Genomic DNA, 24895 nt, shown 5'->3' with positions numbered 1-24895 from the left:
TCTGGATTTCTCCTCTTATCTTTCTTTGTCTGTTATTTCACAGTGGCTGATTCTGAACAGTCGGCTAGTCCTTCCTCACGCACAGTGTGCCGCTGGTTATCCTCTGTCAGTCTCCACTCGAGATAGAGTTCGGTGAAACGTGAGGGACTACATCTGGGTGACTGGGACAGATGAATGTGATCAATTGTGATTATGACAAAAGAGCTCGGACAAAGCATCACATGCATGGTTCTTACTGTAGATCATGTCGTCAACGTTTCTTCTCCTCTCCTAATGTTCATCATTCCCACTAGGCTACACAAGTGAGATTCTCAATAATCAAGTTCGGTATTGATCATTGTGTAAAGTCGTTTTCCATCCTTCGGGAGGTTTGATAGAACTTGGTAAACTCGGTGGAGGTTTATACCATTGTCCTCCTCCTCCTCCTCCTCCTCCTCCACCACCACCACCACCACCACCACCTGGAGTGCTTCCACCGACTTGGTATTGCGTATGATTAGGATGATTAAGATCTTTAGGTGGCGGTTGTGGACTCATCGATCTAGTAGGACCATCTTTACCCGTTCCTAAAGATTGCATATATTGTCTCCAACCTTGGTTCGTACTAGGTAATGGTTGATTAGGTGGGAGAGGTGAAGTTGGTCTTGTGTATTGATTAGGTGACAAAGGGTATGAGTTGTTTTGAGGTGGGTATGGAGAGGGTGATGGTTGTCTTGGTGGATATGGAGAAGGAGAGGGTTGTCTTGGTGGATATGGAGCTGGAGAAGGTTGTCTTGTCGGATAATGAGAATTGGCTGGATATAATGGTGAAGGAGAAGGTTGACGAGCTGGATATGAAGAGGTATTTGAAGTATGATCAAGATTTGGTTGAGGTAAAGTAGAGTGCCAACCTGCTGGAGCACCATGAGGTGTGTTTGTAGGATAAGTAGAGTTGTATTGATTTTCGTACCCATTCGTTGACGTATATCCTGTTTGATGAGACCATTGACCAGGTCCAGAGCCTGAATCAGGATGTGGAATGATCGGATTTACCAAATGTGGCATAGGATTGATATGATTCGTCTGGTTGGGAAAATGAGGATTAGGACTGGTACTTGTTTGAGGTTGCCAAGATGGTACTGGTGTAGTGGCATCTTGTCTCATTAGATACAATTCATCAGAAGGATAATATCCTACTCCTTGTGGTTTAGGTGGAGGAGGATGTGGTATAGGTCTACGGTTGGGTAAAGGTGGTGCAGGTGCTGGTGTATTTGCATAACGTTGTTCTTGAATATAAGGATCATAAGTTGATTGATGTGAGGTTTGTTGTTTTGGTGGAGTAGGAGTAGGTTGAGTTTGTTGATACCATGGTACATAACCATTCTGTGTGGATTGAATAGGAGGGGATTGATGAGGATACGAAGTTGAGGAAGGAGAAGAATAACTTTGTCTTGAAGTTTTAGGAGGAGTGTAGTAGTTTTCCGGAACTTGAGATAAAGGTCGATTAGATGAATGTTGAGAAGAATATGAATTACTTCGACCGATATCATTTTGTTTATATATCTCTCCTGGCCAATGGTTGGATTGTGGTATATTCTGCATGGGTTGTTCAGGAGGATAATAAGACAAGGGTCTTGGATTCGGACTTGGAGCTCTTGGAGGTGGAGCTATAGGAGGTGGTAGAGTACCATAAGAAGAGGTAGGGACTTGGTAATGAGCTCCTGGAGGTGCAGAGTTTGAATGTGGAAGAATAGGAGGTATAGGATTATATGACGTTGATGCAGCTTGAGAAAAGCTATTCGCATGAATCCTCGGTTCACCAGGTCTCAACCCATCTGGTATCGGTGCAGGTTCCCCTGATATCATATTTGCAATAGGTGACCGGTGAAGGAGCTCGATGAGGTGGTGTGGGTAAGGAATGTGTACCTAAATATTGTCCAGGTCCAGGATAAGCCATACCTGATACAGGTCGTGGAACGGGGGTAGCAGCTTGGTTTCTGTCTTCCTCGTGATGAAACGGGACGCTACTTGTAGATTGAGGTCGGTGATGAGGCGCGGGTTGTGGTGGTTGGCTCTGTGGTAATAATCCACCCCACGGAACATCAGAACCTCCAAGTGAATGTCGATGTCCGGCATAATGAGGTCCTAAACTGGCAGATTGGCCCATAGCAGAAGTAGGACGAAGATCGTTGTAAGTGGTACTGAGAGATAATCTGGAGGTTTGGTTTGCGAGAGAGTCTATCGGAGAAAGGCTGTTGGCATGTCTAGGAGGGTAAGAAGGTTGGGCAGGTAATGTGGGCTAAGTTGTCAGCTTATTATGAAAAGAAGCTTCTTAGTTGCTCACTGTAAGGCTGTGACGGGATTGTCCTGGTGGTAAACCGAGATTAGCAAAGCTAGTTGCCGTACGTAAGCTCGGCGTGGTCGATAATTGAGTTGGTGTGGGCGAAGCCGCTCTAGAGGGTTGGACGTATGGAGGGATATAGAGACTCATCCCTGACACACTCCCAGATGTGGCGATCCCTCCATGCCGACCATTCAACGAGCTAGCGGAGGATGAAGAGGAAGGAAAACCGCCTGGCATGGGATGAGGATGAACAGAAGGTCGAGGGACGTTGCGTTTGACTGGGGGTGCGTCCTGATGGTCAATTCTGCTCCACTCTGATCTGGAAATACTGACATTGGAGTAGAAAGTGAGTTCGAGATACACCTCTCCAGCATATTTTTCTTTATGTGTAAATTCATACCATTCTGGAGTATCAGCAAAGCCTTCTTCATCACTAACATCTGAAGGAAGAGTTCGATGGGGGGGGAAAGACCCACCATCCACTTCTCCTTTCTTCAACACCTCTTCAATACTCACCACCACCTCCCCTATCAGTTCCGGCTCCCTAGCGTCATCGGCATAACAATTCACCCTCATACTTTTCCCACCCTTCTTCTTGATGGGTCCCTTTCGACTTCTCTCCGCCAATTGAGCGGGGGTGGTCACTCCCGGTGCTGATAAAGATTGAGAGGTGGATGAGGATAGGGAAGCAGATAAATCTGTAGATTCGGACCGGGAGATGATATCTTCGATATCTTCCAAGATGGTGAATCGAAGTTCCTCGTCCCATTCTGGGTGTTGACCTCCGCTGATGATCAGTCACTGATCTCATGCCTCGTCCAACATAGCTTGATTCGCTCTTCAAAATGTCTTAGTCATATTCTCATACAACGACGAGGAAGCTTGGAGGACGGTGTTAGAAGATTAGGGAAGGAATGCAGCTGAAGGAGTAACACCAAAGATGCAAGAAACAGTCCACTCACCGCTTGATAGGTTTTGTCTTTTGCTTCTCGTCGTTGACCATGACAGTACAGAACGGATCTTGCTTCCCGAACCTGCTCTTGTTAGGTAAGTTTCTCTGTCCATGAGCATCCCGACAAAAACGGTTGAAGCATACACACCGCTTTACCAACAACCACGATCAAGGTGCCGAGCTCCTTTGGCTCGAGAGAAGTGTCCGCCATAATGTCGTTCCTCTCTGTTCTTGCTCCTCCTCCGATAGAAATGAGAAATAGACCTTTGAGCGAGTGGGGCTACCTCGACAGGGTATATGATACACTTCAAACCTCAATTGTGTGGCGGCAAGCTTCGACCGTTCGTAAAGTCTTCAGGCTGATCACCAATAGTCTTCGTCCAATACGTCAACTTGTGCAGGTCATGGAAGTCAAAACTTCATAGGAGCTTGATCGTGTTTGCCAAGATATAAAGCCAAGAAAGGTCGTCAATGTGCCAAAGCAGAGAGAGAGGAATTGTCTCGTATAGGAGGAGATTTACACCAAGGCTGGTGGCTAGCACCGCACTTTGCAGCGCGTCAAACGTGTGGGAGCTGTTTACGTAATACACAGCAAACCACATATCAGGGAAACGGGACGGAAGTAAAATTGTGACCACATTCGAAAAAAAAAACGCTGAGTGAGTCGTTGTTTTTCCACCAGCAATTCGCTCTTGCGGCTGGCAAGCAATCACAAAGTCATGGCACAAGGTGAGCATCTACACGAGTAATGGATGTTGAGCTGATGTCAAGCTCCTCAGGGGGTCACGGTGGTGTGAGTTTTTCTCGGCGCTGCCTAACAATCTACCTTGTCGCGATCAAACTATCAGGACATCCAGGGAGGGAATAGTGAAAAAGGGGTCCAGACCACCAAGTGATACGCTGGGATTCAGACTGACGAAATAGCCTCGGAGCTCAATGGGGGGACGAGGGGAAAGGCAAACTGGTCGATATTCTTGCCGCTCAAGCGGATGTTTGCGCTAGATGTGCCGGAGGGAATAACGCGGGTCATACTATCGTCGTCAAAGGTGACAAAGGGGAGAAGAAGACTTATGCTTTCAACCTGCTTCCCAGTGGTGAGTTCGCGAGAGGCTCTCTTCAGGAGACTACCACTTCCCTTGGAGTGTGCTTGGTTGCTACTTCATACCCTTGCCATTGCGGTCCGGATTACGGTTGTTGAGTAAATGCGGAGGGCCGCGGCGGAAGAACGAGTGGCTGAAACACAGGACTGATCAACCCGCACTGCAAAGCCTTCATCGGATCTGGGGTGGTCGTACACATCCCGTCGTTGTTCAACGAGCTGGACACTTTGGAACGGAAAGGTATGTACGACCTGTTTTTACATCTCTTCAACTCTGCTATCAGTCACTATCTCTCCACCTATCTTTTGGTTCGCCCATAGGATACACGTCGTCTGTTTGCAGACCCCCGACATATCCACAATTCGTAGACTTGGAGGGGAGACTTAGTAACAATCACTAATGTACCAGGCCTATCATGCGCGGACCGTCTCTTCATCTCTGACCGTGCTCATCTCGTCCTCGGCTTTCATCAGATCGTCGACGGTCTCAAAGAGATTGAGCTCGGCGGCTCAAGCATCGGTACTACCAAGAAAGGTATCGGTCCCGCTTATTCGTCAAAGGCATCTCGAAGTGGTCTTCGTGTTCATCATCTGTACGATTCCAGCTTCCCTGCCAAATTCCGTAAGCTAGTCGAAGGACGATTCAAACGATATGGTCATTTCGAATTCGACACCGAGGGGGAAATTGAAATGTACTTGGTGAGATTGCTTCTTTTAGGTCCATAGAATAAAACTGATGGACGTAGGCATTCGCAGATCGTCTTCGCCGTCACATCGTCGATGGTCCGACATTCATGCATCGAGCTCTTTCCTCCGGTCAAAGGATCTTGGTCGAAGGTGCCAACGCACTCATGCTCGATATCGATTATGGTACCTACCCATTCGTCACCTCGTCATCCACTTCCATCGGAGGTGTATGCACCGGACTCGGTATCCCACCCATGGCTATCAAACGTGTTTGTGGTGTGGTGAAAGCTTACACTACTCGAGTTGGTGGAGGACCCTTCCCCACTGAAGATCTGGGTGAAGTGGGGGAAACTTTACAAGAGGTCGGGGCGGAATATGGTGTGGTGACTGGTAGACGGAGACGTTGTGGATGGTTGGATCTGGTAGTATTGCGTTATTCGACCATGATCAACGGATACACCGAAATCAACTTGACGAAATTGGACGTTTTGGACGGTTTCAGTGAAATCAAAGTGGCTACTGGGTATACCATTGATGGGAAAGAATTGGAGAGTTTCCCCGGTATGTCTTTCCACTTATTCCTCTTCATTGCCACGATGAAAAATCAAAGAATGCAAGCTGACGTCATAGCTGATCTGGAAAAGTTGGCAAAAGTCAACGTTCAATACACCACCTTACCCGGATGGAAAACGGATATTTCAACTTATACATCCTACGACCAACTTCCACCCGCCTGTAAGGAATATGTCGAGTTTATCGAAAAGTTTTTAGGTGTGAGAATTACATACATTGGAGTTGGACCTGCTAGGGATAGCACCATTGTTCGATTGTAGTGTGTGTGCGTGTGGTCTTTTGCTATATATCTGATGCATAGAAGAGTACCAAAGGTGAATGGAAAGGGAGCAAATAAAAGAAGAAAAGATGAAACAGGTCCGATTTGCCAAACAAAGAGTCCAAGCCCCCCCGCTTTCGGGCGAGTAGCACGTACGTCATTCAACGCGTTGCCCGTACACTCGGTATCCTTTTCTCTTTCTCAACCTTTGTTTCTCATCTTGACTTTATCATCCATCTATATCTATCGATACCCTATACAACCTCGTCTTGCCTGTGAGTGACATTTTCTACACTGTCTTAGACCAAACTGATTGAAAAAGAGAGCAAACGAGTGAAGCCTCGACGGCATCTTGATAAACTTGACGTTTGTCTCACCCTTGTCTTTCACCTCCATCTCTCTCACGAGTTTTCCCCTTACTTTTCTATCACTCCTTTATCCGTTCTTCAGAACCAAGGATCTTAAACAAGGTTTCTCTCTTTCTCACGACTTCGACTCGAATAAACGACAAGCTTTCAAACTTTTGATTCGTTCACATCAACTCACGACATCTTACTGTAAAGGATTAAACCAACGACGAGCCACTCAAAAATGTTTTCGATATTTATCGGATTGATACTACTTTCAACAACCGCATTGGCACATTGTCAATTGAGTTATCCTCTACCTATCAGAAGTCAATATGATACGACTGTGGGAAATGAATATAAGGGTGAGTCTTATTCTGTCCTCCCGCTTTTTCTTTCTGGATTCTACCCATTTACCATCACTCCCACCCATTCCATCACTCCGCTAATCTCATTCCTCTCCAAACGCGCAACTTACGTGGATGGAGACTCAAATTCGGTCATCCAATCATCTACCCTTCAACATACATAAGCTTCTTAGCAATCACACTGTAGTGTCGAATGGAAGGGTCGAGCGTGGGACCAAAGGATTCACTTTGAAACAAAGATTGACATTCAGATTATTCATACACCAGTCCATTGATCACCGATGGACCTTATCCTTGCAAGGTAAGTCGACTCCTTTCTCTCTCCTCTTTAACCCCTTCCTTTCCGTCCTCGGGGCCTTTACCTTCATCTTTCACAAACTTCCATGGGCCGAGAACCATGGACCCCCCGCCCGAGCATTAGCCCTTCAGTCGTCATTCCATGTCCGTTCCTCGATCCCAAGAACGAAGCCTTGATGTGAATGTGCAACTATCTGACACAATGCTTATTCTTAGGGATTTCTCAACTCCTCCTCTTCCCTCTTATCGCCCAAAGCTACTCTTCATCCCGGTCAACCATTCACATTCGACATCATGGGTACTGCCACTCATGGTGGTGGATCATGTCAAGTCTCTCTTTCTTACGATATGGGTGTCACTTGGTCTGTCATTTATTCTCATATGGGTGGATGTCTTATCGATGGTATGTCAACTACCATCACCATTCCCGAAGAAGCTCCTTCAGGAGAAGCGATCTTTTCTTGGGGTTGGTTCAACTTGTTGGGGAATAGAGAAATGTATCACAATTGCGCTATTGTCACCGTCACCGATACTGAAGATACGAATACCCAATCTACGAAGAGAAAACGTAGTTCGACTGGTTTAAACGATAAAACAAATTTTCCAGAACCTTTCGTGGCTAATGCAGGTGTGAATGATTGTCATACTATCGAAAATATACCTGTGGTATTTCCAAACCCAGGTAAGAACGTAGTTTACGGTGGGACTTATAAAGATACGAAACCTACCGATCCGGCTGGATTTACAGGGGATAATTGTGTTGGTCCTTCTTCTGGTTCAAACGTTGTTTTACCAACAAACAACGAAACGAGTTCAGGAAATACTTCTCCTTCTTCTTCCTCCTCTTCGATTACCTCGACTTCTTCTTCCACTTCAACTTCTACATCCGATAGTAGTGGAAGTAAATCTTCCCCGGCACCAAACCCAATCGATGCTGAATCAACCAACACATCCACTACATCTTCAACTCCTAGTCAAAGTTCTATCACTCCTTTAAGGGTTATATCACCAGTGGGTCAACCTCCAAAAGGATCTACAACGAATACAACCATCACATCTTCAGGTATCACAAACTCTTCTATTCCAGACGAAGGATTATCCAGTGATACCAATACGAATTCAACCACGACCGACGCTTCTGTTCCAGTAAAAGGAACATGTCAGAAACCATTCACCACGGGTAAACGTTCGTTACGTCGTAGAGACGTACATGGGAGACATCAAAGGGTTTCGAGACGTAAAACCGGTCAAGGGGATGTAGTGGGTTTGATCGAAAAACGACATGAACGCCTGGTGCGTCGAGCCGTTTTGGTGGAGAGTGGTTCTTCTTGAACGATCGATGGAGGTAACGAAGTTTATTATCTTTGAGAATCTGTGGTATCTCAGGGAAGAAGGGTTAAGGTGGTATTGTACATGACATAATCACAGAGATGTAGGATGCAATTACTTTGCTTCCATCCTTAGTCAAGTTTTCTCATCTACAGTCCGCTTATCTCTGAGACGATCAAATTCACCATTTTGACGTTCGGATCCTGAGGTGATAAACTCAAAAAGTTGTTGTAAGATCGGATAACACTGGACTAAGTCGTGCCACAAAGGAGACGATGATAATCAAGTTGTTCATGAAGCACAATGCATGTATGGAAAAGAATCTAATTCGAATTATACCAACTGATGAATTTAAAACCATCCGGTAAAAGCGACATTCTCGACGTACCCGATCTACAGTACGTGACAAAGATCCGAAGCAGGATCAAAACCTCAAAGCTTCCGCCGCCTACGGATCAGTTGAAGAAAGCTCAGAGTGTGGAATCGATACCACTCACCCTGATATCATCTTCCGTCAAACTACTCTTTATACACATTTCATGGAAGATTCCACCTAATCGATAAAGGTTCATAGGAGTGTCGAATTCCTATTCCATCAGTATACCACCCACCAACCCCCATCCATCTCGACCCTCGTATTAATTACAACGTCATGTTGGAAGAAGACGCATAGAGGATTGACACGATGATACAGGATGTTGAGAAGACGGTCAACGGAAACCCCCTGAAACGTAATTCCAAATTTTCATAGGAGACAACTTTCATAGGAGACAGATAGAAGAGGATAGTGATTAATGGACAAGGGGGGGGGGAAGGAAAAGAAGAAGAAGGTTTTTGGGGGAGATGAAACTCACAGCAACTTGACCATCACTCATTACTAAAATCCTATCATAACTCAATATAGTCCTTAACCTATGAGCTATACATAATAAAGTTTTATCTTTAAATTCCGTTCTTATGGTTTCTTGTATTTTCGAATCTGTATCAACATCCACACTTGCTGTAGCTTCATCTAAAACCAAAATCTTGGTACCTCTGACTAAAGCTCTTGCTAAAGAAACTAAACTTCTTTCTCCTACACTTAAATTCCCACCTTCTTCTTCTATAACAGTATCCAAAGTAAATCTATTCCCTTGACTTTGACCTTGACTTTGACCTTGTGTAGATGTTGAAGGTGATTTACCATCGAGACTGGAATCGGAAGAAACGAGATGAGCTCTTTTTAAAGTATCATATAATTCTAAATCTGTACGTGTATGAAAAGGATCTATATTCGATCTTAAAGTTCCTGAAAAAAGTAATGGATCTTGTGGTATTATAGAAACAGTTGAACGTAAATCGTTTAAACCAATTTTAGATATATCTAAATCATCTATAGATATACTTCCACTTGATAATTCCGCAAGACGAAATAAAGCTACCATGATTGAAGATTTTCCAGCTCCGGTTCTACCTACTATACCTATTTTTTCAGATGCTCCAACTGATAATGATAATCCTTTTAAAACATCTGGTAATTCAGGTCGATATTTCAATCGAACATTTTCCATTTTTATCTTTCCTTCTTTTGGCCAATCTGAAAATGGTTTATTTTCTTTTATCTCATGAGGTGATTCTTGTTCTAAATCTTTACTATAATAAATCACACGTTCAGCTCCGACCATATCATTTTCGACTTCTGCGAGTTGTCGAACTAACCAAGAAAAACTTTGTTGAACAGTTACCATAACTGATAATCCTAAACCACCATTTGCGGCTGATATAGTATGAGCTAAAACGACGATGAGAGCGACTGAAAATGTTAAAAGAGCACCAAAGAAATCGAGTCGCATTCCTAACCATCTTTGATTGATAATGGTCAAGTAATAAGCTCGATTTTCAACATCCATTCGTTTGACGTTATCTTCGAAGAAACGTTCGGATTCACCATATGAACGAATGGTAGCTATACCGGAAAGTGATTCGGAGAAATGTGAATATAAAGAAGAACGTAAGACCGCATCTATACGTTTGAATTCTCTAGAAGATCGTCGATAGAACCCAGCACTGTGTGCGTAAAGTACCATTACTATTGCCATGGCGATGAGGAAGTAAGGTTCGATAATCGCCAATAAAACAGTAGCACCGATGATGTTACCTAATGTCGATACTGCCATTCTCATAGCATCTCCTAGAGTATTGTCCAAGGTATCGATATCTTTGGAAAAACGATTCATGATTCTACCCAAGGGAGTTGTGTCGAAGAAACTTTGAGGAGCAAACATGACCCTAGTTATGGCCGAACGATGTAATTCGACAGAAGCAAAGTATGTGAGAAGTGCATTCGAGAATCCTTGGAGGAATAGCGAAATGGCAGAACCGACACCGAGAGCAGCATAAATACCCATATACCATCCGTTCGGTTTTGGCCAACGACGTTCTTCCCAATAAACCAACCAGAAAGATGTCATGACGGTGAACGCTTGAGCGACAGAGACAGCTAGGATAAGAGCGGGAAAGACGTATTGACCTTTTCCAGCTTTTAGATAATTCCAATAAGTCCCATTTCTCATAGCACCGGAATTACGTTCTTCAGCTTGCATCAACGCCCTTCCAACACCTTTCGAGACAAGGTCCGCTCGATCATACTTCTTGGCAGCTGTAGCAGCTGTGATGGCTTCTTGTTCATTGGCTTCAGCTGCGTTGGCTTCGTCTTCTGCACCGAATTCGCTGATGAGACGAGCAAACGCCTTACCGGATGCTTTCAATTCTCTATAGGTCCCTTGTTCGGCTACACGACCTTCGTCCATGAGAATGATATGATCGACGTAAGGGAGGAAGTGTAGAGCGTGAGTGACCAAGATTCTGGTTTTGCCAGAAAGAGCACCAACGATGGCGTTGAAAAAGACGGCTTTACCCACACCGGCATCAAGAGCTGAAAGAGGATCATCTAAAGCGATGATATCGGCGTTGAAATATATCGCCCGAGCGATGTTGACACGTTGTTTCTGTCCACCGGAAAGATTAATTCCCTTTTCTCCAATTTCCGTACCATCCCCATCTTCCAAAAGTTCCAAATCTGCTTCAAGAGAAGCATCTCTGACAGCCGCCCAATACCTCTCTTCATCCCATTGTTGACCAAATACGATATTCTCCCTAACGGTGGCGTTTTGAATCCATGGAGTCTGAGCACATAGTGCAGTCGATCCGCTGAATGTCACTTTCCCGTCTGTCCTACGCATCTCGCCCATTAGTCCTTGAAGCAATGACGACTTGCCCGATCCGATTGCGCCTACGATGGCGGTGAGAGAACCTCGAGGTATAGCCAGGTCGATATCTTTCAAATTGAATATTCGGTCCACAGATTCTTGCTCATCTTTCTCCTTAAGCCCCGGCTCACTTCCCAATGGCCCACCTGTAAAACTACTCGCCTCTCCTATTCCAGGTCTTCCTGCAGCCACCTCAGCTTGTGCCTGCTGGGCCAAATCAACTTTGCCTTTCTTCTTGTGCCATAACATACGCTTCAGATGCTTAGACTTCTTCTCCTTCTTACTTGTTTTAGGTCCCTGAGCTTCACCCGTAATAGCCGCCGCCGTTCTACCTTTCAGCTTCTTCAACGAGCCATCCTCGACAACAGGAGCAGCATCCCACGTGAAGGAAGCATGTTCCACTCGGACTGCATCTTCCATACTCGGATCAATTCGCCGCGTCTCGGTGATAATCTCCGCGTCGAACACTTTCTCCAATCTTCCGAGAGCGTTTAGCGCGTCGGCAGTAGCGGAAAGCGACATGGGCCATAGCATCAACGGAAGTCGCATGAGTTGAAACAGAGTGATGACGGAGAAGATAGTTGCTGCTTGCAATTCGTGTGCAGTGAGGGAGTAGGTGATAAAGGAGAGAATGGCAGCGAGGAGGGGGAGAGACATGGCAAAAGCCATCATACCAGATCGCATGATCATGAGCTTTCGAACGTATTTCAGTTCCATTCCGCGAATGGCTTTTAGTCGATTCAAAAAGGGGATTTCCCAAGCCATGAGTTTGACGATACGCATACCGCCGAGAATCTCTTGTAGCAGTTTAGCACGTTTGTCCGTCCACACCATACTCTTCTTTCGAATTGAGAATAGGGTTTTCATGAAATTGAACTGTAGCGGGGTCGCCAAAGCCAGAAATGCGATACCCGGCAGGGCGGAGTATCCGATCTCAACGAGGAGAATGATCATGATGACGACGAACTGGATGGGAGATGTCCAGATGAGGTGGAAGAAACCAGCAGCGAAATCAATTCGACTGGTATCGGTAGAAATGTGATTGACCAACTTCCCATTAGGTAGTTCTCCTCTGGATTTCTGAGTCAATCGCAGGGCTCGTGAGTAGACTGACGAGATGATAGCCCCTCTTCCTAGCACTCCCACACTCATACTTCGAACGAAAAAGTGATGTACCGTCATTGACCCGACGACTAACATGATCAACAAGGCAAAAGCTAGGCCAACACCGTGGCCGACAGCTGGGAAAGGCATTGTACCATGACTCTGTCGGGCGAGTTGGTATTTTGTAGACCAAGAGATAAGGGCGCGCATGACTAGTGGCGTGGTGGCTGTGGAAACATCACCGAATACCTTGATCAGACCCCCAATCCAAAAATACCAACCGAACGTATCGCTGAGCGACATTGCCAGCGACGCATGTTTCTTGCCGTGTTTAGTTCGATAGTCATGTTCGCGCTTCTGTCGATGGGGAAGTAATGGGTACATCCAATTCTGAGGCCATGGGAGGGAAGTAGTCGTATCCGCAAGATGCGCATTGTAATCTTCAGCCAATTTTGTACGTCTCTCATATGCCGCCGCTAGCTTTGCCGCCAAAGGTTTGGCCGATCGGGCGTCGTCCATCTTCCACAAATCTGTAGGTTCAAGTGGACGAGCAGCACCTAAGGCCATTATCGGAGTGACCCAATTGAAGAAAAGTTGACTAAATATGCCAGCGGTGACTTGTGGAGTGATTTTAGCATCGTCGAGGGAAAGTGGAGCGGGTGGCGGGGGATATTTTCGTTTGACGAAGGGTAAAGAATGTCGCCTTGACGTCAGCTGTCAGGTACTGAGTGGTAAAGGAGTGAACTGACCATCTTGGCTGAGTATAAGGTCCACCACTGGCCGGAGTGTACAACTCTTTACCAGTCTTTTGCTCAACGACCACTTTGAGTTTACGTGTCTGACCTTCGTGTTCAACTTCGATCACACCCTTTTCTTGGTATTCGTCTCGTTTGCTCCCAGAGGGTTCTACTTGTTCTTCATCGTTCTCTCGGCTCCACTTGGATTTCTCATCCCCGAGCTCGGTTCCATCACCAGCTACATCGGTGGTAGTGCTCTGGGTGGACGAAGGGTGGAGACGATCCGTTCTTCCCGGAGCGTCGGGTCGAAGCGTGGAGGATTGAGAGGACGTGCGATGTACCGGGAGGAGAGACATTGCTCTAGGAAGACAGGGCGGAGATGGTTGACCCGTTGTGTGCGCCCAGGCAAAACGGCCGACTGGTGTGGATGGGTGGGAAAGGTGAATATGACGATGTGTGGTGGGTGACGATCGGTGATCGGGGTGATGTTGTGAGGTGAAGTGACTGATGTTGTGAGGCTGAGAGAAGGTTGGGGTAAATAAGAAACGGAGTGGGTGTACTAAAATAGAATGTATGGGCTGAGTAGAAGAAACTATGTATAGGATTTGTAAGAATATATAGGGTGGGGGTTGATGAATTGAGAGAAAGTCACCGAGAAGGAGGATCCCTGTCGGATTTAGCCGATGACCGAGCCCCGGGGTTGGTAAAATAGGCTCGCGTGGCCTGCCACTTCTGTACGCACGAGCCTTTCGACGCGACGTTGAGCTTGACACTTTCACCCACCTTGACCTCACTCTACTCTACTCCACCCAACTACCCACCGAGCACCATGGCATATCGTACTTCCCCCCAACCAGGTCCTTCCTACAACCCTACTTCCCCCTTCCAGCCCACTTTCAATCCGGCTCCTCAACAGATGCTCAAGTCATCCGCTCAGGGACAGAGTCGCACCACTTCTCCTCTCCCTCAGATCGCTGCCCTCAACCTCGGTCCCCCGGGGTCACTCCAGCCCTCTTCTCAGATACAGCGCACTAACACTTCTGGCTCTGGTAGTTCCTCTCAGGCTGAGAAAGATCCCGATTATGTCTTTTTCGATAGGAAACCGGGGCAGTATGGCGAGCAGACTCAGGGCAAGGCAACCGCCGCCAAAATGAAGCTAGAGTTGTTCTACAAAGAAACGGTTGAGAACGTCGTGGCCAGAAAGGATAGGTGGGTCCAGACTTACACAGACAGGGCCTGAGCCTCTTCATCACCATGACTGTACTCTCCCTCTCTCTCTTTCATGCTTTGACTTAACCGTCATCAGTCATGCAGTCCAAAGCGTAGGCATCACATGTATCAAAGCTGACAAGCAGAATGAAGAAGTTGGCGGAAGAACTTGCTAGAGATCAGTATACCCCGGAAGCACTCAAACGTCGTCGCATGCAAGCTTTAGGCTACAAAGAAGCCAAGTGAGTAACAGCATGCTTGCTGTCTCACAGCTAAGTTGCTCACCTACTAGCTTCCTACGATTGAGAAGGACCAGAATAGGTCTCGACGATTTCCGCACCGTCAAAGTCATTGGTAAGGGTGCCTTCGGAGAAGTTCGCTTGGTGCAGAAAGTCGACAGCGCAAAGATCTTTGCTATGAAGACTTTGAAGAAGAGCGAAATGTTCAAGAAGGACCAGGTGTGTAGAAGTGTCATGTTATTCTTACGAGATTACTGACGTTTAGCTTGCCCACGTTCGTGCAGAGCGTGACGTGTTGGCAGAATCGAACTCGCCCTGGGTGGTACAGCTGTATTATTCATTCCAGGACATGCAGTATCTGTATCTGGTGATGGAATTTTTGCCAGGCGGGGATCTCATGACAATGTGAGCTCAGCTGGCGTATTGGAGTTCGAGCTGACAGGCAGGTTGATCAAATATGATACTTTTTCCGAGGATGTGACGAAGTTCTATATGGCCGAGTGTATTCTAGCTATTGAGGCTGTTCACAATCTGGGCTTCATCCATCGGTGAGTCAGCTAACAGACGACGGAGTCTTTCAGCCAGCTCACCAACAGCGACATCAAACCTGATAATATCCTCATAGACGCTACTGGTCACATTAAGCTGTCTGACTTTGGTCTGTCTACTGGCTTTCACAAGCAACACGATTCCATGTACTATCAACGTCTTTTAGGAGGTGGCAATTCGAACGCCACCACGAAGACATCCAACGCTCCCAGAAACAGTGTCATGGTCAATGCTATCAATCTCACCATGACGAGTAAACAGGATATTGCCACATGGAAGGCGAATCGACGCAAGTTGGCCTACTCCACAGTTGGGACACCAGACTATGTAAGTGGAGGAAGATACACACCTATACTCCTTGTGTCGGAATACACGATCTTGCTGACTTGCAGATATCTCCTGAAATTTTCATGCAGAAAGGCTACGGCAAAGAGTGCGATTGGTGGTCTTTGGGTGCAATCATGTTTGAATGTCTTGTCGGTATGTCAGCTGATTTTCGCCCATCGTGCAACAGCTAACATGAAGGTTATCCACCATTTTGCTCGGAAAATGCCCATGATGTGTATAGGAAGATTTGTAATTGGCGAGAGCACCTCTTCTTCCCGGATGATGTACATCTCAGCAGAGAGGCAGAAGATATAGTCCGAAGGTGAGTTCGGCAGCCTTTGTAGATCACGCTTCTGACTGGCAGGATGTTGTGTGAAGCCGAGCGTCGTTACACCGTCGAGCAGATCAAATCACATCCCGTAAGTTTCTGTCGGCATTCGATCATTGTCAAGTTGACTAACCTTCAGTTCTTCTACGGAGTTGACTGGGCTTCTATCCGAGAGATCGACGCTCCTTTTGTTCCTCATCTCCGCAGCATCACCGATACGTCCTATTTCCCCACCGATGAGCTGGACCAGGTCCCGGAGATACCTCAGGGCGCGGAGATGGGCCCGGATGCAAAGAAAGATCTGGCATTCTTGGGGTATACGTGAGTGTTTCTGACCTATGTCCATTCTGCATCTTTCACCACTTGGCTTTCAGTGGCGCGGAGGGAGTCGACGCTCGACTACCTGAACCATCCTATGCACTCATACCCTGTTCATACGATCGCTCGCTGACCTCCAGGTACCGCCGATACGAAATCATGTCATGATTGCAATCGAATCGACTCGACTAGCAATCGTGGGAACGAGGTGCACGAAGAAGCAACGAAGATTTGCCACATGTTCAATGTCACGATCATATACGAATGACTTGCTGTCGGGTGGGCCGATGCTGACTAGACGTGATACCTAAGATTGACTGACTCGAACGATGATCATCCTCGCAAAGGTCAAAGGAAAGCAATCATTAGTCCCCATGAGGACATCTTCAGAAGATCACCATCAGTCCTCCTTCCTTCGCCCGCATTAGGTAAAACCCCATTCTTTCTTATCACCTCCCTTCTGTACGCCTTACTATCATACAAACGGTATCCACCACTGCAGTCCTGGTCTGCACCCCCTTCGTGATGGTCAGCGTGCCCGATGACCACGGATCTGATCAGCTTGATTGATGGATGAAGAATCCTACATTCCCTTCGGGATTCCACGAGGCATCTTTCGGATCCGTAGTCGACTCGTCAGAGGATGACTGGACAGCTGACTAGACGTTTGACTGATTATTTATGAATGACTCTTTTCACACTCGCTCCAACCTGATACTCCCCCTCCAAATCAAGTGACAATATGCGTAACCTCCTTGCCACTCTTTCCATCCAAATCCAAGGGTTTTTGGTAGCTTATCCTGTTCTACAAGATGGTCTCAAACTTACCGCCGTGGCGCTGGGATGGCAAATGGTCCAAGCTTTCTGGAAATTTGTTTCTGGTAGTCTGATGAGTGGTAAGTAATTGACATTTTCTTGATCCATGCTCCGTCTTTCCAGCACATCAGAAGTCACATCTGCCAAGAAGAAACTCTCTGTCATCCCTCTCACATAGGAACGAAATTCCGGGGAAGTGATCAATCTGAGAATCTCACACTGATGATAGAATTCACCTCCACGGCAAGTGTCCAAGAACATGACATGGCTTATCAATGGTTACTTCATTTCCTTACCCTCCATGTGCGTGATCACACGGAAGAAAAGCCGACATTTTGGGCTGTGTTATTAGGTGCTATTTGGCCTAGTGGGAATAAGACGCCTACTCACGTTGCCGTTCAAACACGTTGGATGAAGGGGTATGGTGAGATGGACGAAGCTCATGTATTGTTCAGACCTTCGAGTGGTACGTGTGCACAACCCTCCCAACTCCTTTCATTCACAACCGATGTACTCGTCCGAAAATTTCAGACAGCACACAGTACATCTTCCCATTTCTACACCGTTTGAAGGTTCCGGACCAATCATCAACTCGTTTATTATGAAGAAGAGTAAAGAAGTATTTGATCCTGATGACATGACAGAAACCCCTCAATATATCCACTTCAAGGGTAAAACCATCAAGATTCGGTCTGTTCAAATTTCAGAGGGTATGGAAGCTCATCAATGGTTTTTCATGAGGTGTGTTTTACTTTTTTCTCTTGTCTTCTCTTCTTTTAATTTTTCATGAAATTCCAAATCACTTTTATCATTGTCATTCTTAACTTATCTCATACCTCTTACAAACCTGCCATGATTTATATGATCCAGACAGACAACGACAATCCAAAGATACAGAATACTGGTATAACGTCGAGGGCTGAGGTATCAATCAATATGAGAACCAAATTCGTTGATCTATCAGCACATTCTTAGGATCCACAGCTCTTTTCAAAGATTTCATAGCTGCCGCTAGAATGTATTACAATAACAAAGATCGTGGTCAATTGAGAATTCTACTTCCAGATAGATTGGGTGGTTTATGTTGGCGAAACACCGACCCGAGACCTGCTAGACGATGGGATTCTGTCATCTTACCAAAATGTATGAAAGATAATTTGTTATATGATGTCATGGAATTTTTGCGGGAGGAGAAATTTTATCGCGAAAGAGGTCAACCATGGAGGAGAGGGTATATGTTATATGGGTTACCAGGAACAGGGAAATCTAGTATGAGTGAGTTATTTTGATATAATAATAATGTCCAATTCCTATTTGTAAAGAGGGAGGGTAAAAGGTGAAGTTTCACGGAATTAGGTGAAAGATTAATTTCGTAGTCGCCGCTTTGGCTTCTACACTCGATGTTGATTTATACAATTTGAGTCTTTCGGCCAGTTGGTGAGTAATTTTACTCTAATCTTGGTCAACCTTCGATCTGCTCATGGTTTGTGCTCGTCCTCGTTTACTGGACCAGACATTAGACAAACAGTCGTCACTGATGATAAAATAGGATGGACGATTCCGCTCTCACGACCCTCATCAATGATATGAGTGGACGTAGTATATTACTCATGGAAGATATGTAAGTGACCTTTTCGTCTTTCCTCATTTTGAAAGAGTCATTCAACCTTATGACGTTCACCAATACCTGGTGTAGAAAATGTTCAAACATCAACATAGCTGTTTTTCTCATGAGTATGATACAGTAGTCATACCCTTTGTATGCATTGAGACGGGTTGTCACATGTTGATCCATCAGAGATTGCGCTTTACGTGATCGTGAAGAAGACAAAGATTCCACAAACGATTCGAACGAGAAGGACAAGAAACAAAATGGTACGAAGAAAGAACGTGAGAAGAGCAGAGTGACACTTTCCGGTCTACTCAATGCTCTAGACGGTGTAGCTGCATCAGAAGGGAGGTTGTTATTCTGCACGACGAATCATCTCGACCGTATTGATCCAGCTATCAAACGTGCCGGTGAGTTTTTAATTTCCCCATAAATCCCATCCTCCTAATGTGTCATTCCTCCTCATGAACAGCCTCAATCGTCTTCGGTCCATTTTGATGTCACTCCATCAGCGCCCAAGGACAATCGTAGTCCTCCATGACCTTCAAGCAGCCAATGTGGAAGTTGAGGTTATCGATCGAGCTAACATCTAGGCCGATGTGATGTATTGATCGAATTCAAACATACGACCAAAGAACAAATCCGAGAACTATTCCTTCATTTCTACGCCTCACGTCCTCCCTCCATTCCTCCCACTCCTGAAGATACATCCCCTGAGATTTCGGACGAGAAAAAACTCCTCCTGTCCACTCTCGCCCTCACTCCACCACCTACACCTTCATACGAAGAAACAATCAACATCTCAGAACTGGCAGACAAATTTGCAGCTGATATACCTGTGGACAGCACCACCTCCTCGGCCTTGCAGGGATATATGATGCGTTACAAGCGTCGACCCGTCGAGGCGGTGGCCGGCGTTAAGGCTTGGGTCGAAGCTGGTTTCCCTCAATTGCCAGTGACGGTGTCTTACGAGAGGGATATGGAGACTTTGAGCGAGTAGATGACAGGTGATGAAATGAGGGATTCGAAATACGCCGAATGAATGGTAGACAGTACAAATATTGAACCCCTTTTCCGGAAATGGCCCTCTATTCATAAGATTATCGTATCATGCATGATGTGTGGACCAAGATCAATGAGCTCGTCTCTTGTGAAATCGTTCGTGATCGTGTCGAGGAAGTCGTTCGTTGCTGAGGTTCTACTATGGCACAAGATTGAGACAACGCGTCTCCTCCTGTCATCAAGGCTAGCACGGGAGGGCGTCATCCGACAGAAGTTGGGGTGGAAGATGTAGCGTGCAGCACTGTCAATCGGCAGGGGTCAGGGTCACTCGTCCTGGCGTATCATCGAAATCCGAAGCGGGCGAAAAGATCGGAGTGAATGGCGGATGTACAAGTCTGGGATTCGAGATGTTGAGCGGTGTAGCTGGTTCCAATTCGAGTAATTGGACTTCTCCAATGGCTTTCCTCAACGCATGACCGGTTTCGTCGATGGAATGTAAGAATCTGAGAATATCTTTACACAACTCTTCATCAGTTTTTATTGAGGTGAGGTCCATGATACTGACCTTGTACTCTTTGGCCGTCATGGCTAAACGTAATAATCTGACTGCGTCCTGGTGGTGTCAGTACACAACTTATACTTCACATGAACTTAATGATGTGAGAAGAACAGAGAGAGGTACAGTGAGAGAACGTAGCAGAACAATGTATGAATGACACAGGGTACAATGTGGATTTATGATATTGTGAAAAAATTAAGTTGAACCTACCTTTGCATCATCCAACATCTCCATATTGTGTAATACCAACAAATACGACGTAGCAACATCTAATTTCCCCGCTTTCAAACATTTCTCAAATAGATCTCTAGGTTTACCGACCACATCAAATAACATTTCCCACATCCGAGGATCGGTCTTTCTCGCGCAAGCCACTACGACCTCTAGTGATTCTGTGAAATGATCGAGGAATTCCACAGTAGTCTGAAGCAAGGTGGATTTGTTTTGTGGTGAAAGGTCCGCTTCGAGTACCGTATGAAGTAAGATTTCTAGTGAATGAGTAAAGTAGATGAGGGATTGATAATTTGCCGCGAAAGCCAAAGCGTTAGGTAAATGAGGAGTGGAGAGATGATACTGCAGAAAAGGGGGTAAGAATAGACGACTTCGAGTTTCGAGTTTGTGTAAAGAAAACGGGAGTGATCGAGTGGAAGTTTCGTGGTCAACACCGATGATGATGCCCTTGTCCATGAGGATAGCTTAGAAATCAGTGTTTATGTCTTATTTTATAGAGACACAAGGATGAAGGACTCACACAAGGGATAAAAGTCCAAATCAAGGGAGACACTTTCCTTCACGCTCTCATAAGCATCCTTGTCAATGTCCACTCGAGTCGCCTCGATGGTCAAAGCATCAAGCCACACTCGCATGCTGGAACCGTCGTATCCCCAGAGGGAGTTCTCGAGTGTGCCCACTCCACTGAGATGCGTCCAGTAACATTCGATGGAATCGGCCAAGGTTTGCATATCGTACCGTACCTCGTCGTTGGCGGCCTGTTTGTCAGCTATCTGTCTCTTGCAATAGATTCAAGTCCATGGACTGCCGCGACAAACTGCCCGAAGACTTCGAGACAACGAGTGTCGCAAGATAGCAAGCAAGCAAAGACGGATGTTACACCCAAGCCATCGGCCATCGGCGACGAGTGGATCAGAAGGATGTTTTGAAATGACAATGACTTACTCGTCGAGGTCGGAGAAGCAGCAACTTGCGATCCACCAAGAAGATGATGGTAGCAACTATAAGATCATCCGATGGATCTCCAAGATCTAGCCTGAATCAGTTCGTTCACGATGAGAATGGAAAGCTTTACTCACTACTCTGAGCCTCTGGGACTAACCACGACAACGCCTTGACCCGACTTGGGACTTGAACAACACCTTCAAAACTGATGCTTCCACAAAGATAAAGCCTAATGTTTCCTTTGGAAGGAATGATGAGGAAATGATACAAAGTATTATCTGTGGTATATACAAGCAGCGAGTTGTTTAACAGTGACATGACTTGTACGGGAGCTCTCAGAGTAGCGGAATGCAGTACCCTGCCTTCTGTAGCATCGGACTCTCGAGAATAGAGACGTATCTGAGAGTTCAGCTACTTCGCCCTATCTCGAGGTAGCTCACCTGGTGCACTTTTCCAACCTCTACAGCCGCTATCAGAACATGCTGGAACCAAAGAAGACCTCCGCGGACCACGAAGCGAAACTCTTGTTCTCCTTCGAAGACGATCTCCCACCTTCGACTATCAGCAGAATAATGAGCCAAACCTCTACCACCAGCCACAGCAATGAATTTCCCATCGGAAGAAATAGAGGCGTAACGTATGGGCCAGTTTGTAGCAATGTAATCGCTAGGTATCTGTACATCAACCTCTGCGCGGACAATGAGCCCGACAAGGAATGGAGCTACCTTGACATGCTCCCATACGTCCGACTCGGGGTTGATCACACTCATGTCGGGCTGATCAGCACCTCGATAAACCAACACCCTATCGTCCATCTGCAGAAAGGCATATCGCGTGTTATCAGGTGAATGTTGGGTAGTGGTCGCACTTTTGACGAAGGGCATAGAGTATAACGCCGTTTGATCTGAGGAGGGCCGGACGAACAACTCCAAGTTGCCCGGTGCCCAGAACTTACGGTCAGCTTCTTGATCAATGGTTCGGCATATGGTGTAACTAGACCTACCAAATCTGCGACGCCGGAATTGAAGGTATCTTCAACACCGACACGAGTTTCCTCTACAATCTCTCGAGCTCCGAAACCAGCAAGTCGTCCACTAACGGACCAGACAGCCCAAGCATGTTGATATCCCACTGCCAGGCAGAATCCATCCGAGGTCCACTGCAAGCAAGTGACCAATCCTGGAGATGTACCTGTAAATCTTAGTTTTCGTCGAAGGACGTAGGACGACTTACGCAGGTTGGCAGATCGTTTTAGGTCAAGTGTATGAGAATGCCGAATGGGGTGGGGTTCAGGAAGGAGGGTGATGATTTCGACGTTACCACTGCAAAGTTCAGCTGACTCGTTCTCAGCCATACGAATTAAGCAAGCTGACTTACTTGGCACACCCCACAGCTATCAAGCCATATCGACCGTTGCTGGCGACCTCCAGGGCTTTGTTTTCCGGAGTGACCTCTACTTCGGCGTCCATGTCACTTGCGTGCAAAAGACCCAATGCGGCTATGCTATGCGATGGATTTGACGTTTCGGACGATGGTCGGGGTGATGGGTAGAGAAGCCGGCCAGCGAAACGTGTGGCGGATGATTTAGAACCATGTCGATCTTCGTTATGGGGTGTCGCGAATGGAGTACTGGGTGCAGACTAGGCTATGTCACCAAAGTTGGACTATGGTAGAAGTGGTGAGACGACATACCTCAGACCACGAGCGACTGTAAGGGCGATGAAGCGCATACACTCTTCCTTCGGTTGTGGTCATGATCCACATGGTTTGCATTCCTTGAACCTTGCTGACGTGGAGGTCGCGTGGAATGGGTAGTGAATTTTCTTACTTTCAGCCAAGATTCTGGACACCTGAACATTTCTCCATTCGTCGCTCTTTTGTAAATCCGTTTCGATCATGAAAAATGGGCAGTTCAAAACGGTTGTAGTGAATCGTGTAAGGAGAAACAATCAAGGGTCGAGATATGTCGTCCTAGAGTTGATAAGATGAAGTCAAGGTCACTCACCAACCATCCTCATCCATTCCCCAGAACCTTCAAACTCCCAAATTTGTACATCCTTCCCTTCCCCACCATCAAGTGGAACAGGTGGTACATCACTTTCCAAACTCAACATCTCCTGAGGTAATGGATAAGGAACAGTCAATATCGCCGGAGGATGTCGAAGACATAACATGAGATTATGAGTTTGAACCAGAAGAGAAGTACATGATCCCATAGCGAAAGCTGCACCTCGATAATCTAGTTGCCAACCCATGAGTGGGTCTCCTTCTCCTGGTCCGTCACCTGGAGGAAAAGAGGGATCGGTGCGAAGGGTATAAGCGGGGAGGTTGGAGGGGACGAGAGTGTAAAAGAGGAGATGAGAGTTAGATGTCTGTCACGAGGTCAGAGTTTATCATCGTTGGATTGAGATGGATCAAAGATCCGCGAGATGTTATTGAATGAAAAGAACTTGAAGGATCACAGATGATAATGAGAGGTGCGGACAAGGACGGGAAGAATATTGAAAGGAGCGAGAGAGGGTAATCAGAATACAGAAGGGAGAGAGCCAGAAACAAATGACAAGCTGAAGGAAGACCAGGTAGCATTCACTACACAAGACAGAGAGGAATGAAGGTTGGTCATAAGCTGTAAGAAGGTGGGGAGGGGGATGTTGAAAAACTTACAAGCACAATGATACCTCTTCCATCATGAGACCAAAATACATCGTCATTATTTCCCCATCTTGAGACGTTCTTCGGGGTTCTGATAGATGCCAGCTGGAGTACAGTAGGCTTTCGTGTCAGTCTTCATCCTCGGGAGGTTCCAGCACCAAGACGTAATACGAATGTTTCAGGAACCTCATAACGAACGGAGAAATACATTCGTCAGATATCTTGGTCAACCATCAAATGAGATGATGATAATATAGTCATATCATTACTTGGTAAATACTAAGATCGACCGAGAAGCAAAGAAGAGAGTAAAGATGAAGGAAGTGGATGGGGTCAAGATGAGATGACAACGAGTAACTCACTCGGACATCCCATACCGATAAAGTGGTTTCAGTCAGAATGGCGAAAAAGTTGCCTTTCTTATTCGACCTCAAACGTCGTATAGTCTCTTCGTTGGTAGGCCATGGTATACTGAGTTGACGGGATACCGTGGTGGGCCAGTACATGGTTTCATGAACTCACGAGCAGAAGTGAGACCGTCTAAAGGGTCGGTTGTGAGTGAACCAGTTGGAATGCGGGGCGCGTAGGGATAATCCTGACGGAGCTCGAATTAATCCCGACGTAAATTTGGCCATTTCCCACAAATCCCGTCACAACTGGCGAGGATCCCGTCACTACTCACCCAAATCCCTGCGCTCCCTCAATATCGAGGATTCTTGAGATGTAAGAGGTGTAGAGTGATCCTAGAGAGTTCAGGATGCATAAAATGCAGAGAGATCAGTTGAATC

At 46.2% G+C, this 24895-nt stretch overlaps 7 protein-coding genes across 7 annotated transcripts; 4 read left to right on the top strand and 3 right to left on the bottom strand.

The window, feature by feature from the left end:
• Positions 1-318: 318 nt before the first annotated feature.
• On the bottom strand, positions 319-3486 carry TREMEDRAFT_63511 (uncharacterized protein; the record flags this gene model as incomplete). Its single annotated transcript, XM_007005751.1, has 7 exons — positions 319-1835; positions 1906-2278; positions 2324-2614; positions 2657-2727; positions 2800-3110; positions 3286-3380; positions 3424-3486. 7 exons carry the CDS (start codon positions 3484-3486, stop codon positions 319-321), a joined length of 2721 nt encoding a protein of 906 aa, XP_007005813.1.
• Positions 3487-3950: 464 nt separating this feature from the next.
• On the top strand, positions 3951-5951 carry TREMEDRAFT_39845 (uncharacterized protein). The gene is made up of 7 exons (XM_007005623.1): positions 3951-4004; positions 4047-4068; positions 4200-4369; positions 4520-4615; positions 4784-5073; positions 5121-5622; positions 5692-5951. Exons 1-7 carry the CDS (start codon positions 3995-3997, stop codon positions 5892-5894), a joined length of 1293 nt encoding a protein of 430 aa, XP_007005685.1. The 5' UTR covers positions 3951-3994; the 3' UTR covers positions 5895-5951.
• A 148-nt stretch (positions 5952-6099) lies between these two features.
• Positions 6100-8370, top strand: TREMEDRAFT_74248 (uncharacterized protein). Its single transcript, XM_007005853.1, has 4 exons — positions 6100-6168; positions 6216-6605; positions 6860-6909; positions 7122-8370. Exons 2-4 carry the CDS (start codon positions 6485-6487, stop codon positions 8235-8237), a joined length of 1287 nt encoding a protein of 428 aa, XP_007005915.1. The 5' UTR covers positions 6100-6168; positions 6216-6484; the 3' UTR covers positions 8238-8370.
• Positions 8371-8704: 334 nt separating this feature from the next.
• TREMEDRAFT_32323 (uncharacterized protein) lies at positions 8705-13679 on the bottom strand (the record flags this gene model as incomplete). The annotated part of the gene is made up of 4 exons (XM_007005588.1): positions 8705-8821; positions 9089-9378; positions 9418-13289; positions 13336-13679. 4 exons carry the CDS (start codon positions 13677-13679, stop codon positions 8705-8707), a joined length of 4623 nt encoding a protein of 1540 aa, XP_007005650.1.
• A 453-nt stretch (positions 13680-14132) lies between these two features.
• TREMEDRAFT_44729 (uncharacterized protein) lies at positions 14133-16563 on the top strand. The gene is made up of 11 exons (XM_007005649.1): positions 14133-14532; positions 14679-14774; positions 14825-14990; positions 15037-15176; positions 15218-15319; positions 15368-15647; positions 15713-15800; positions 15846-15969; positions 16012-16066; positions 16115-16296; positions 16434-16563. The coding sequence occupies exons 1-11, from the start codon at positions 14153-14155 to the stop codon at positions 16459-16461; spliced, it is 1641 nt and encodes a 546-aa protein (XP_007005711.1). The 5' UTR covers positions 14133-14152; the 3' UTR covers positions 16462-16563.
• Positions 16564-18185: 1622 nt separating this feature from the next.
• On the top strand, positions 18186-19655 carry TREMEDRAFT_39838 (uncharacterized protein; the record flags this gene model as incomplete). Its single annotated transcript, XM_007005622.1, has 5 exons — positions 18186-18384; positions 18486-18546; positions 18659-18730; positions 18908-19128; positions 19312-19655. Coding segments are annotated over exons 1-5 (828 nt in total), but the record flags the coding sequence as incomplete, so codon positions are not given.
• Positions 19656-20024: 369 nt separating this feature from the next.
• TREMEDRAFT_44723 (uncharacterized protein) lies at positions 20025-24613 on the bottom strand (the record flags this gene model as incomplete). Its single annotated transcript, XM_007005648.1, has 15 exons — positions 20025-20243; positions 20286-20333; positions 20490-20974; positions 21031-21268; positions 21456-21541; positions 21590-21854; positions 21896-22129; positions 22181-22405; positions 22459-22646; positions 22689-22777; positions 22833-23084; positions 23158-23278; positions 23461-23827; positions 24120-24227; positions 24470-24613. 15 exons carry the CDS (start codon positions 24611-24613, stop codon positions 20025-20027), a joined length of 3069 nt encoding a protein of 1022 aa, XP_007005710.1.
• Positions 24614-24895: the final 282 nt, after the last annotated feature.

This window comes from Tremella mesenterica (assembly GCF_000271645.1).
Source record: "Tremella mesenterica DSM 1558 unplaced genomic scaffold TREMEscaffold_8, whole genome shotgun sequence".
In the NCBI taxonomy this organism is placed as follows: Eukaryota; Fungi; Basidiomycota; class Tremellomycetes; order Tremellales; family Tremellaceae; genus Tremella; species Tremella mesenterica.
This window is presented reverse-complemented; position numbering and strand designations above follow the sequence as displayed.

Bases quoted from the DNA above. Each gene is read 5' to 3' on its own strand.
- TREMEDRAFT_39845 (XM_007005623.1), top strand. The intron at 4,616-4,783 runs GTATGTACGACC...CTAATGTACCAG, and splicing joins GGACACTTTGGAACGGAAAG to GCCTATCATGCGCGGACCGT. The intron at 5,074-5,120 runs GTGAGATTGCTT...TGATGGACGTAG, and splicing joins GGGAAATTGAAATGTACTTG to GCATTCGCAGATCGTCTTCG.
- TREMEDRAFT_74248 (XM_007005853.1), top strand. From the start codon at position 6,485: ATGTTTTCGATATTTATCGGATTGATACTACTTTCAACAACCGCATTG. The intron at 6,606-6,859 runs GTGAGTCTTATT...ATTGACATTCAG, and splicing joins TGTGGGAAATGAATATAAGG to ATTATTCATACACCAGTCCA. The intron at 6,910-7,121 runs GTAAGTCGACTC...GCTTATTCTTAG, and splicing joins ATGGACCTTATCCTTGCAAG to GGATTTCTCAACTCCTCCTC.
- TREMEDRAFT_44729 (XM_007005649.1), top strand. From the start codon at position 14,153: ATGGCATATCGTACTTCCCCCCAACCAGGTCCTTCCTACAACCCTACT. The intron at 14,991-15,036 runs GTGTGTAGAAGT...ACTGACGTTTAG, and splicing joins AAATGTTCAAGAAGGACCAG to CTTGCCCACGTTCGTGCAGA. The intron at 15,801-15,845 runs GTATGTCAGCTG...GCTAACATGAAG, and splicing joins CATGTTTGAATGTCTTGTCG to GTTATCCACCATTTTGCTCG.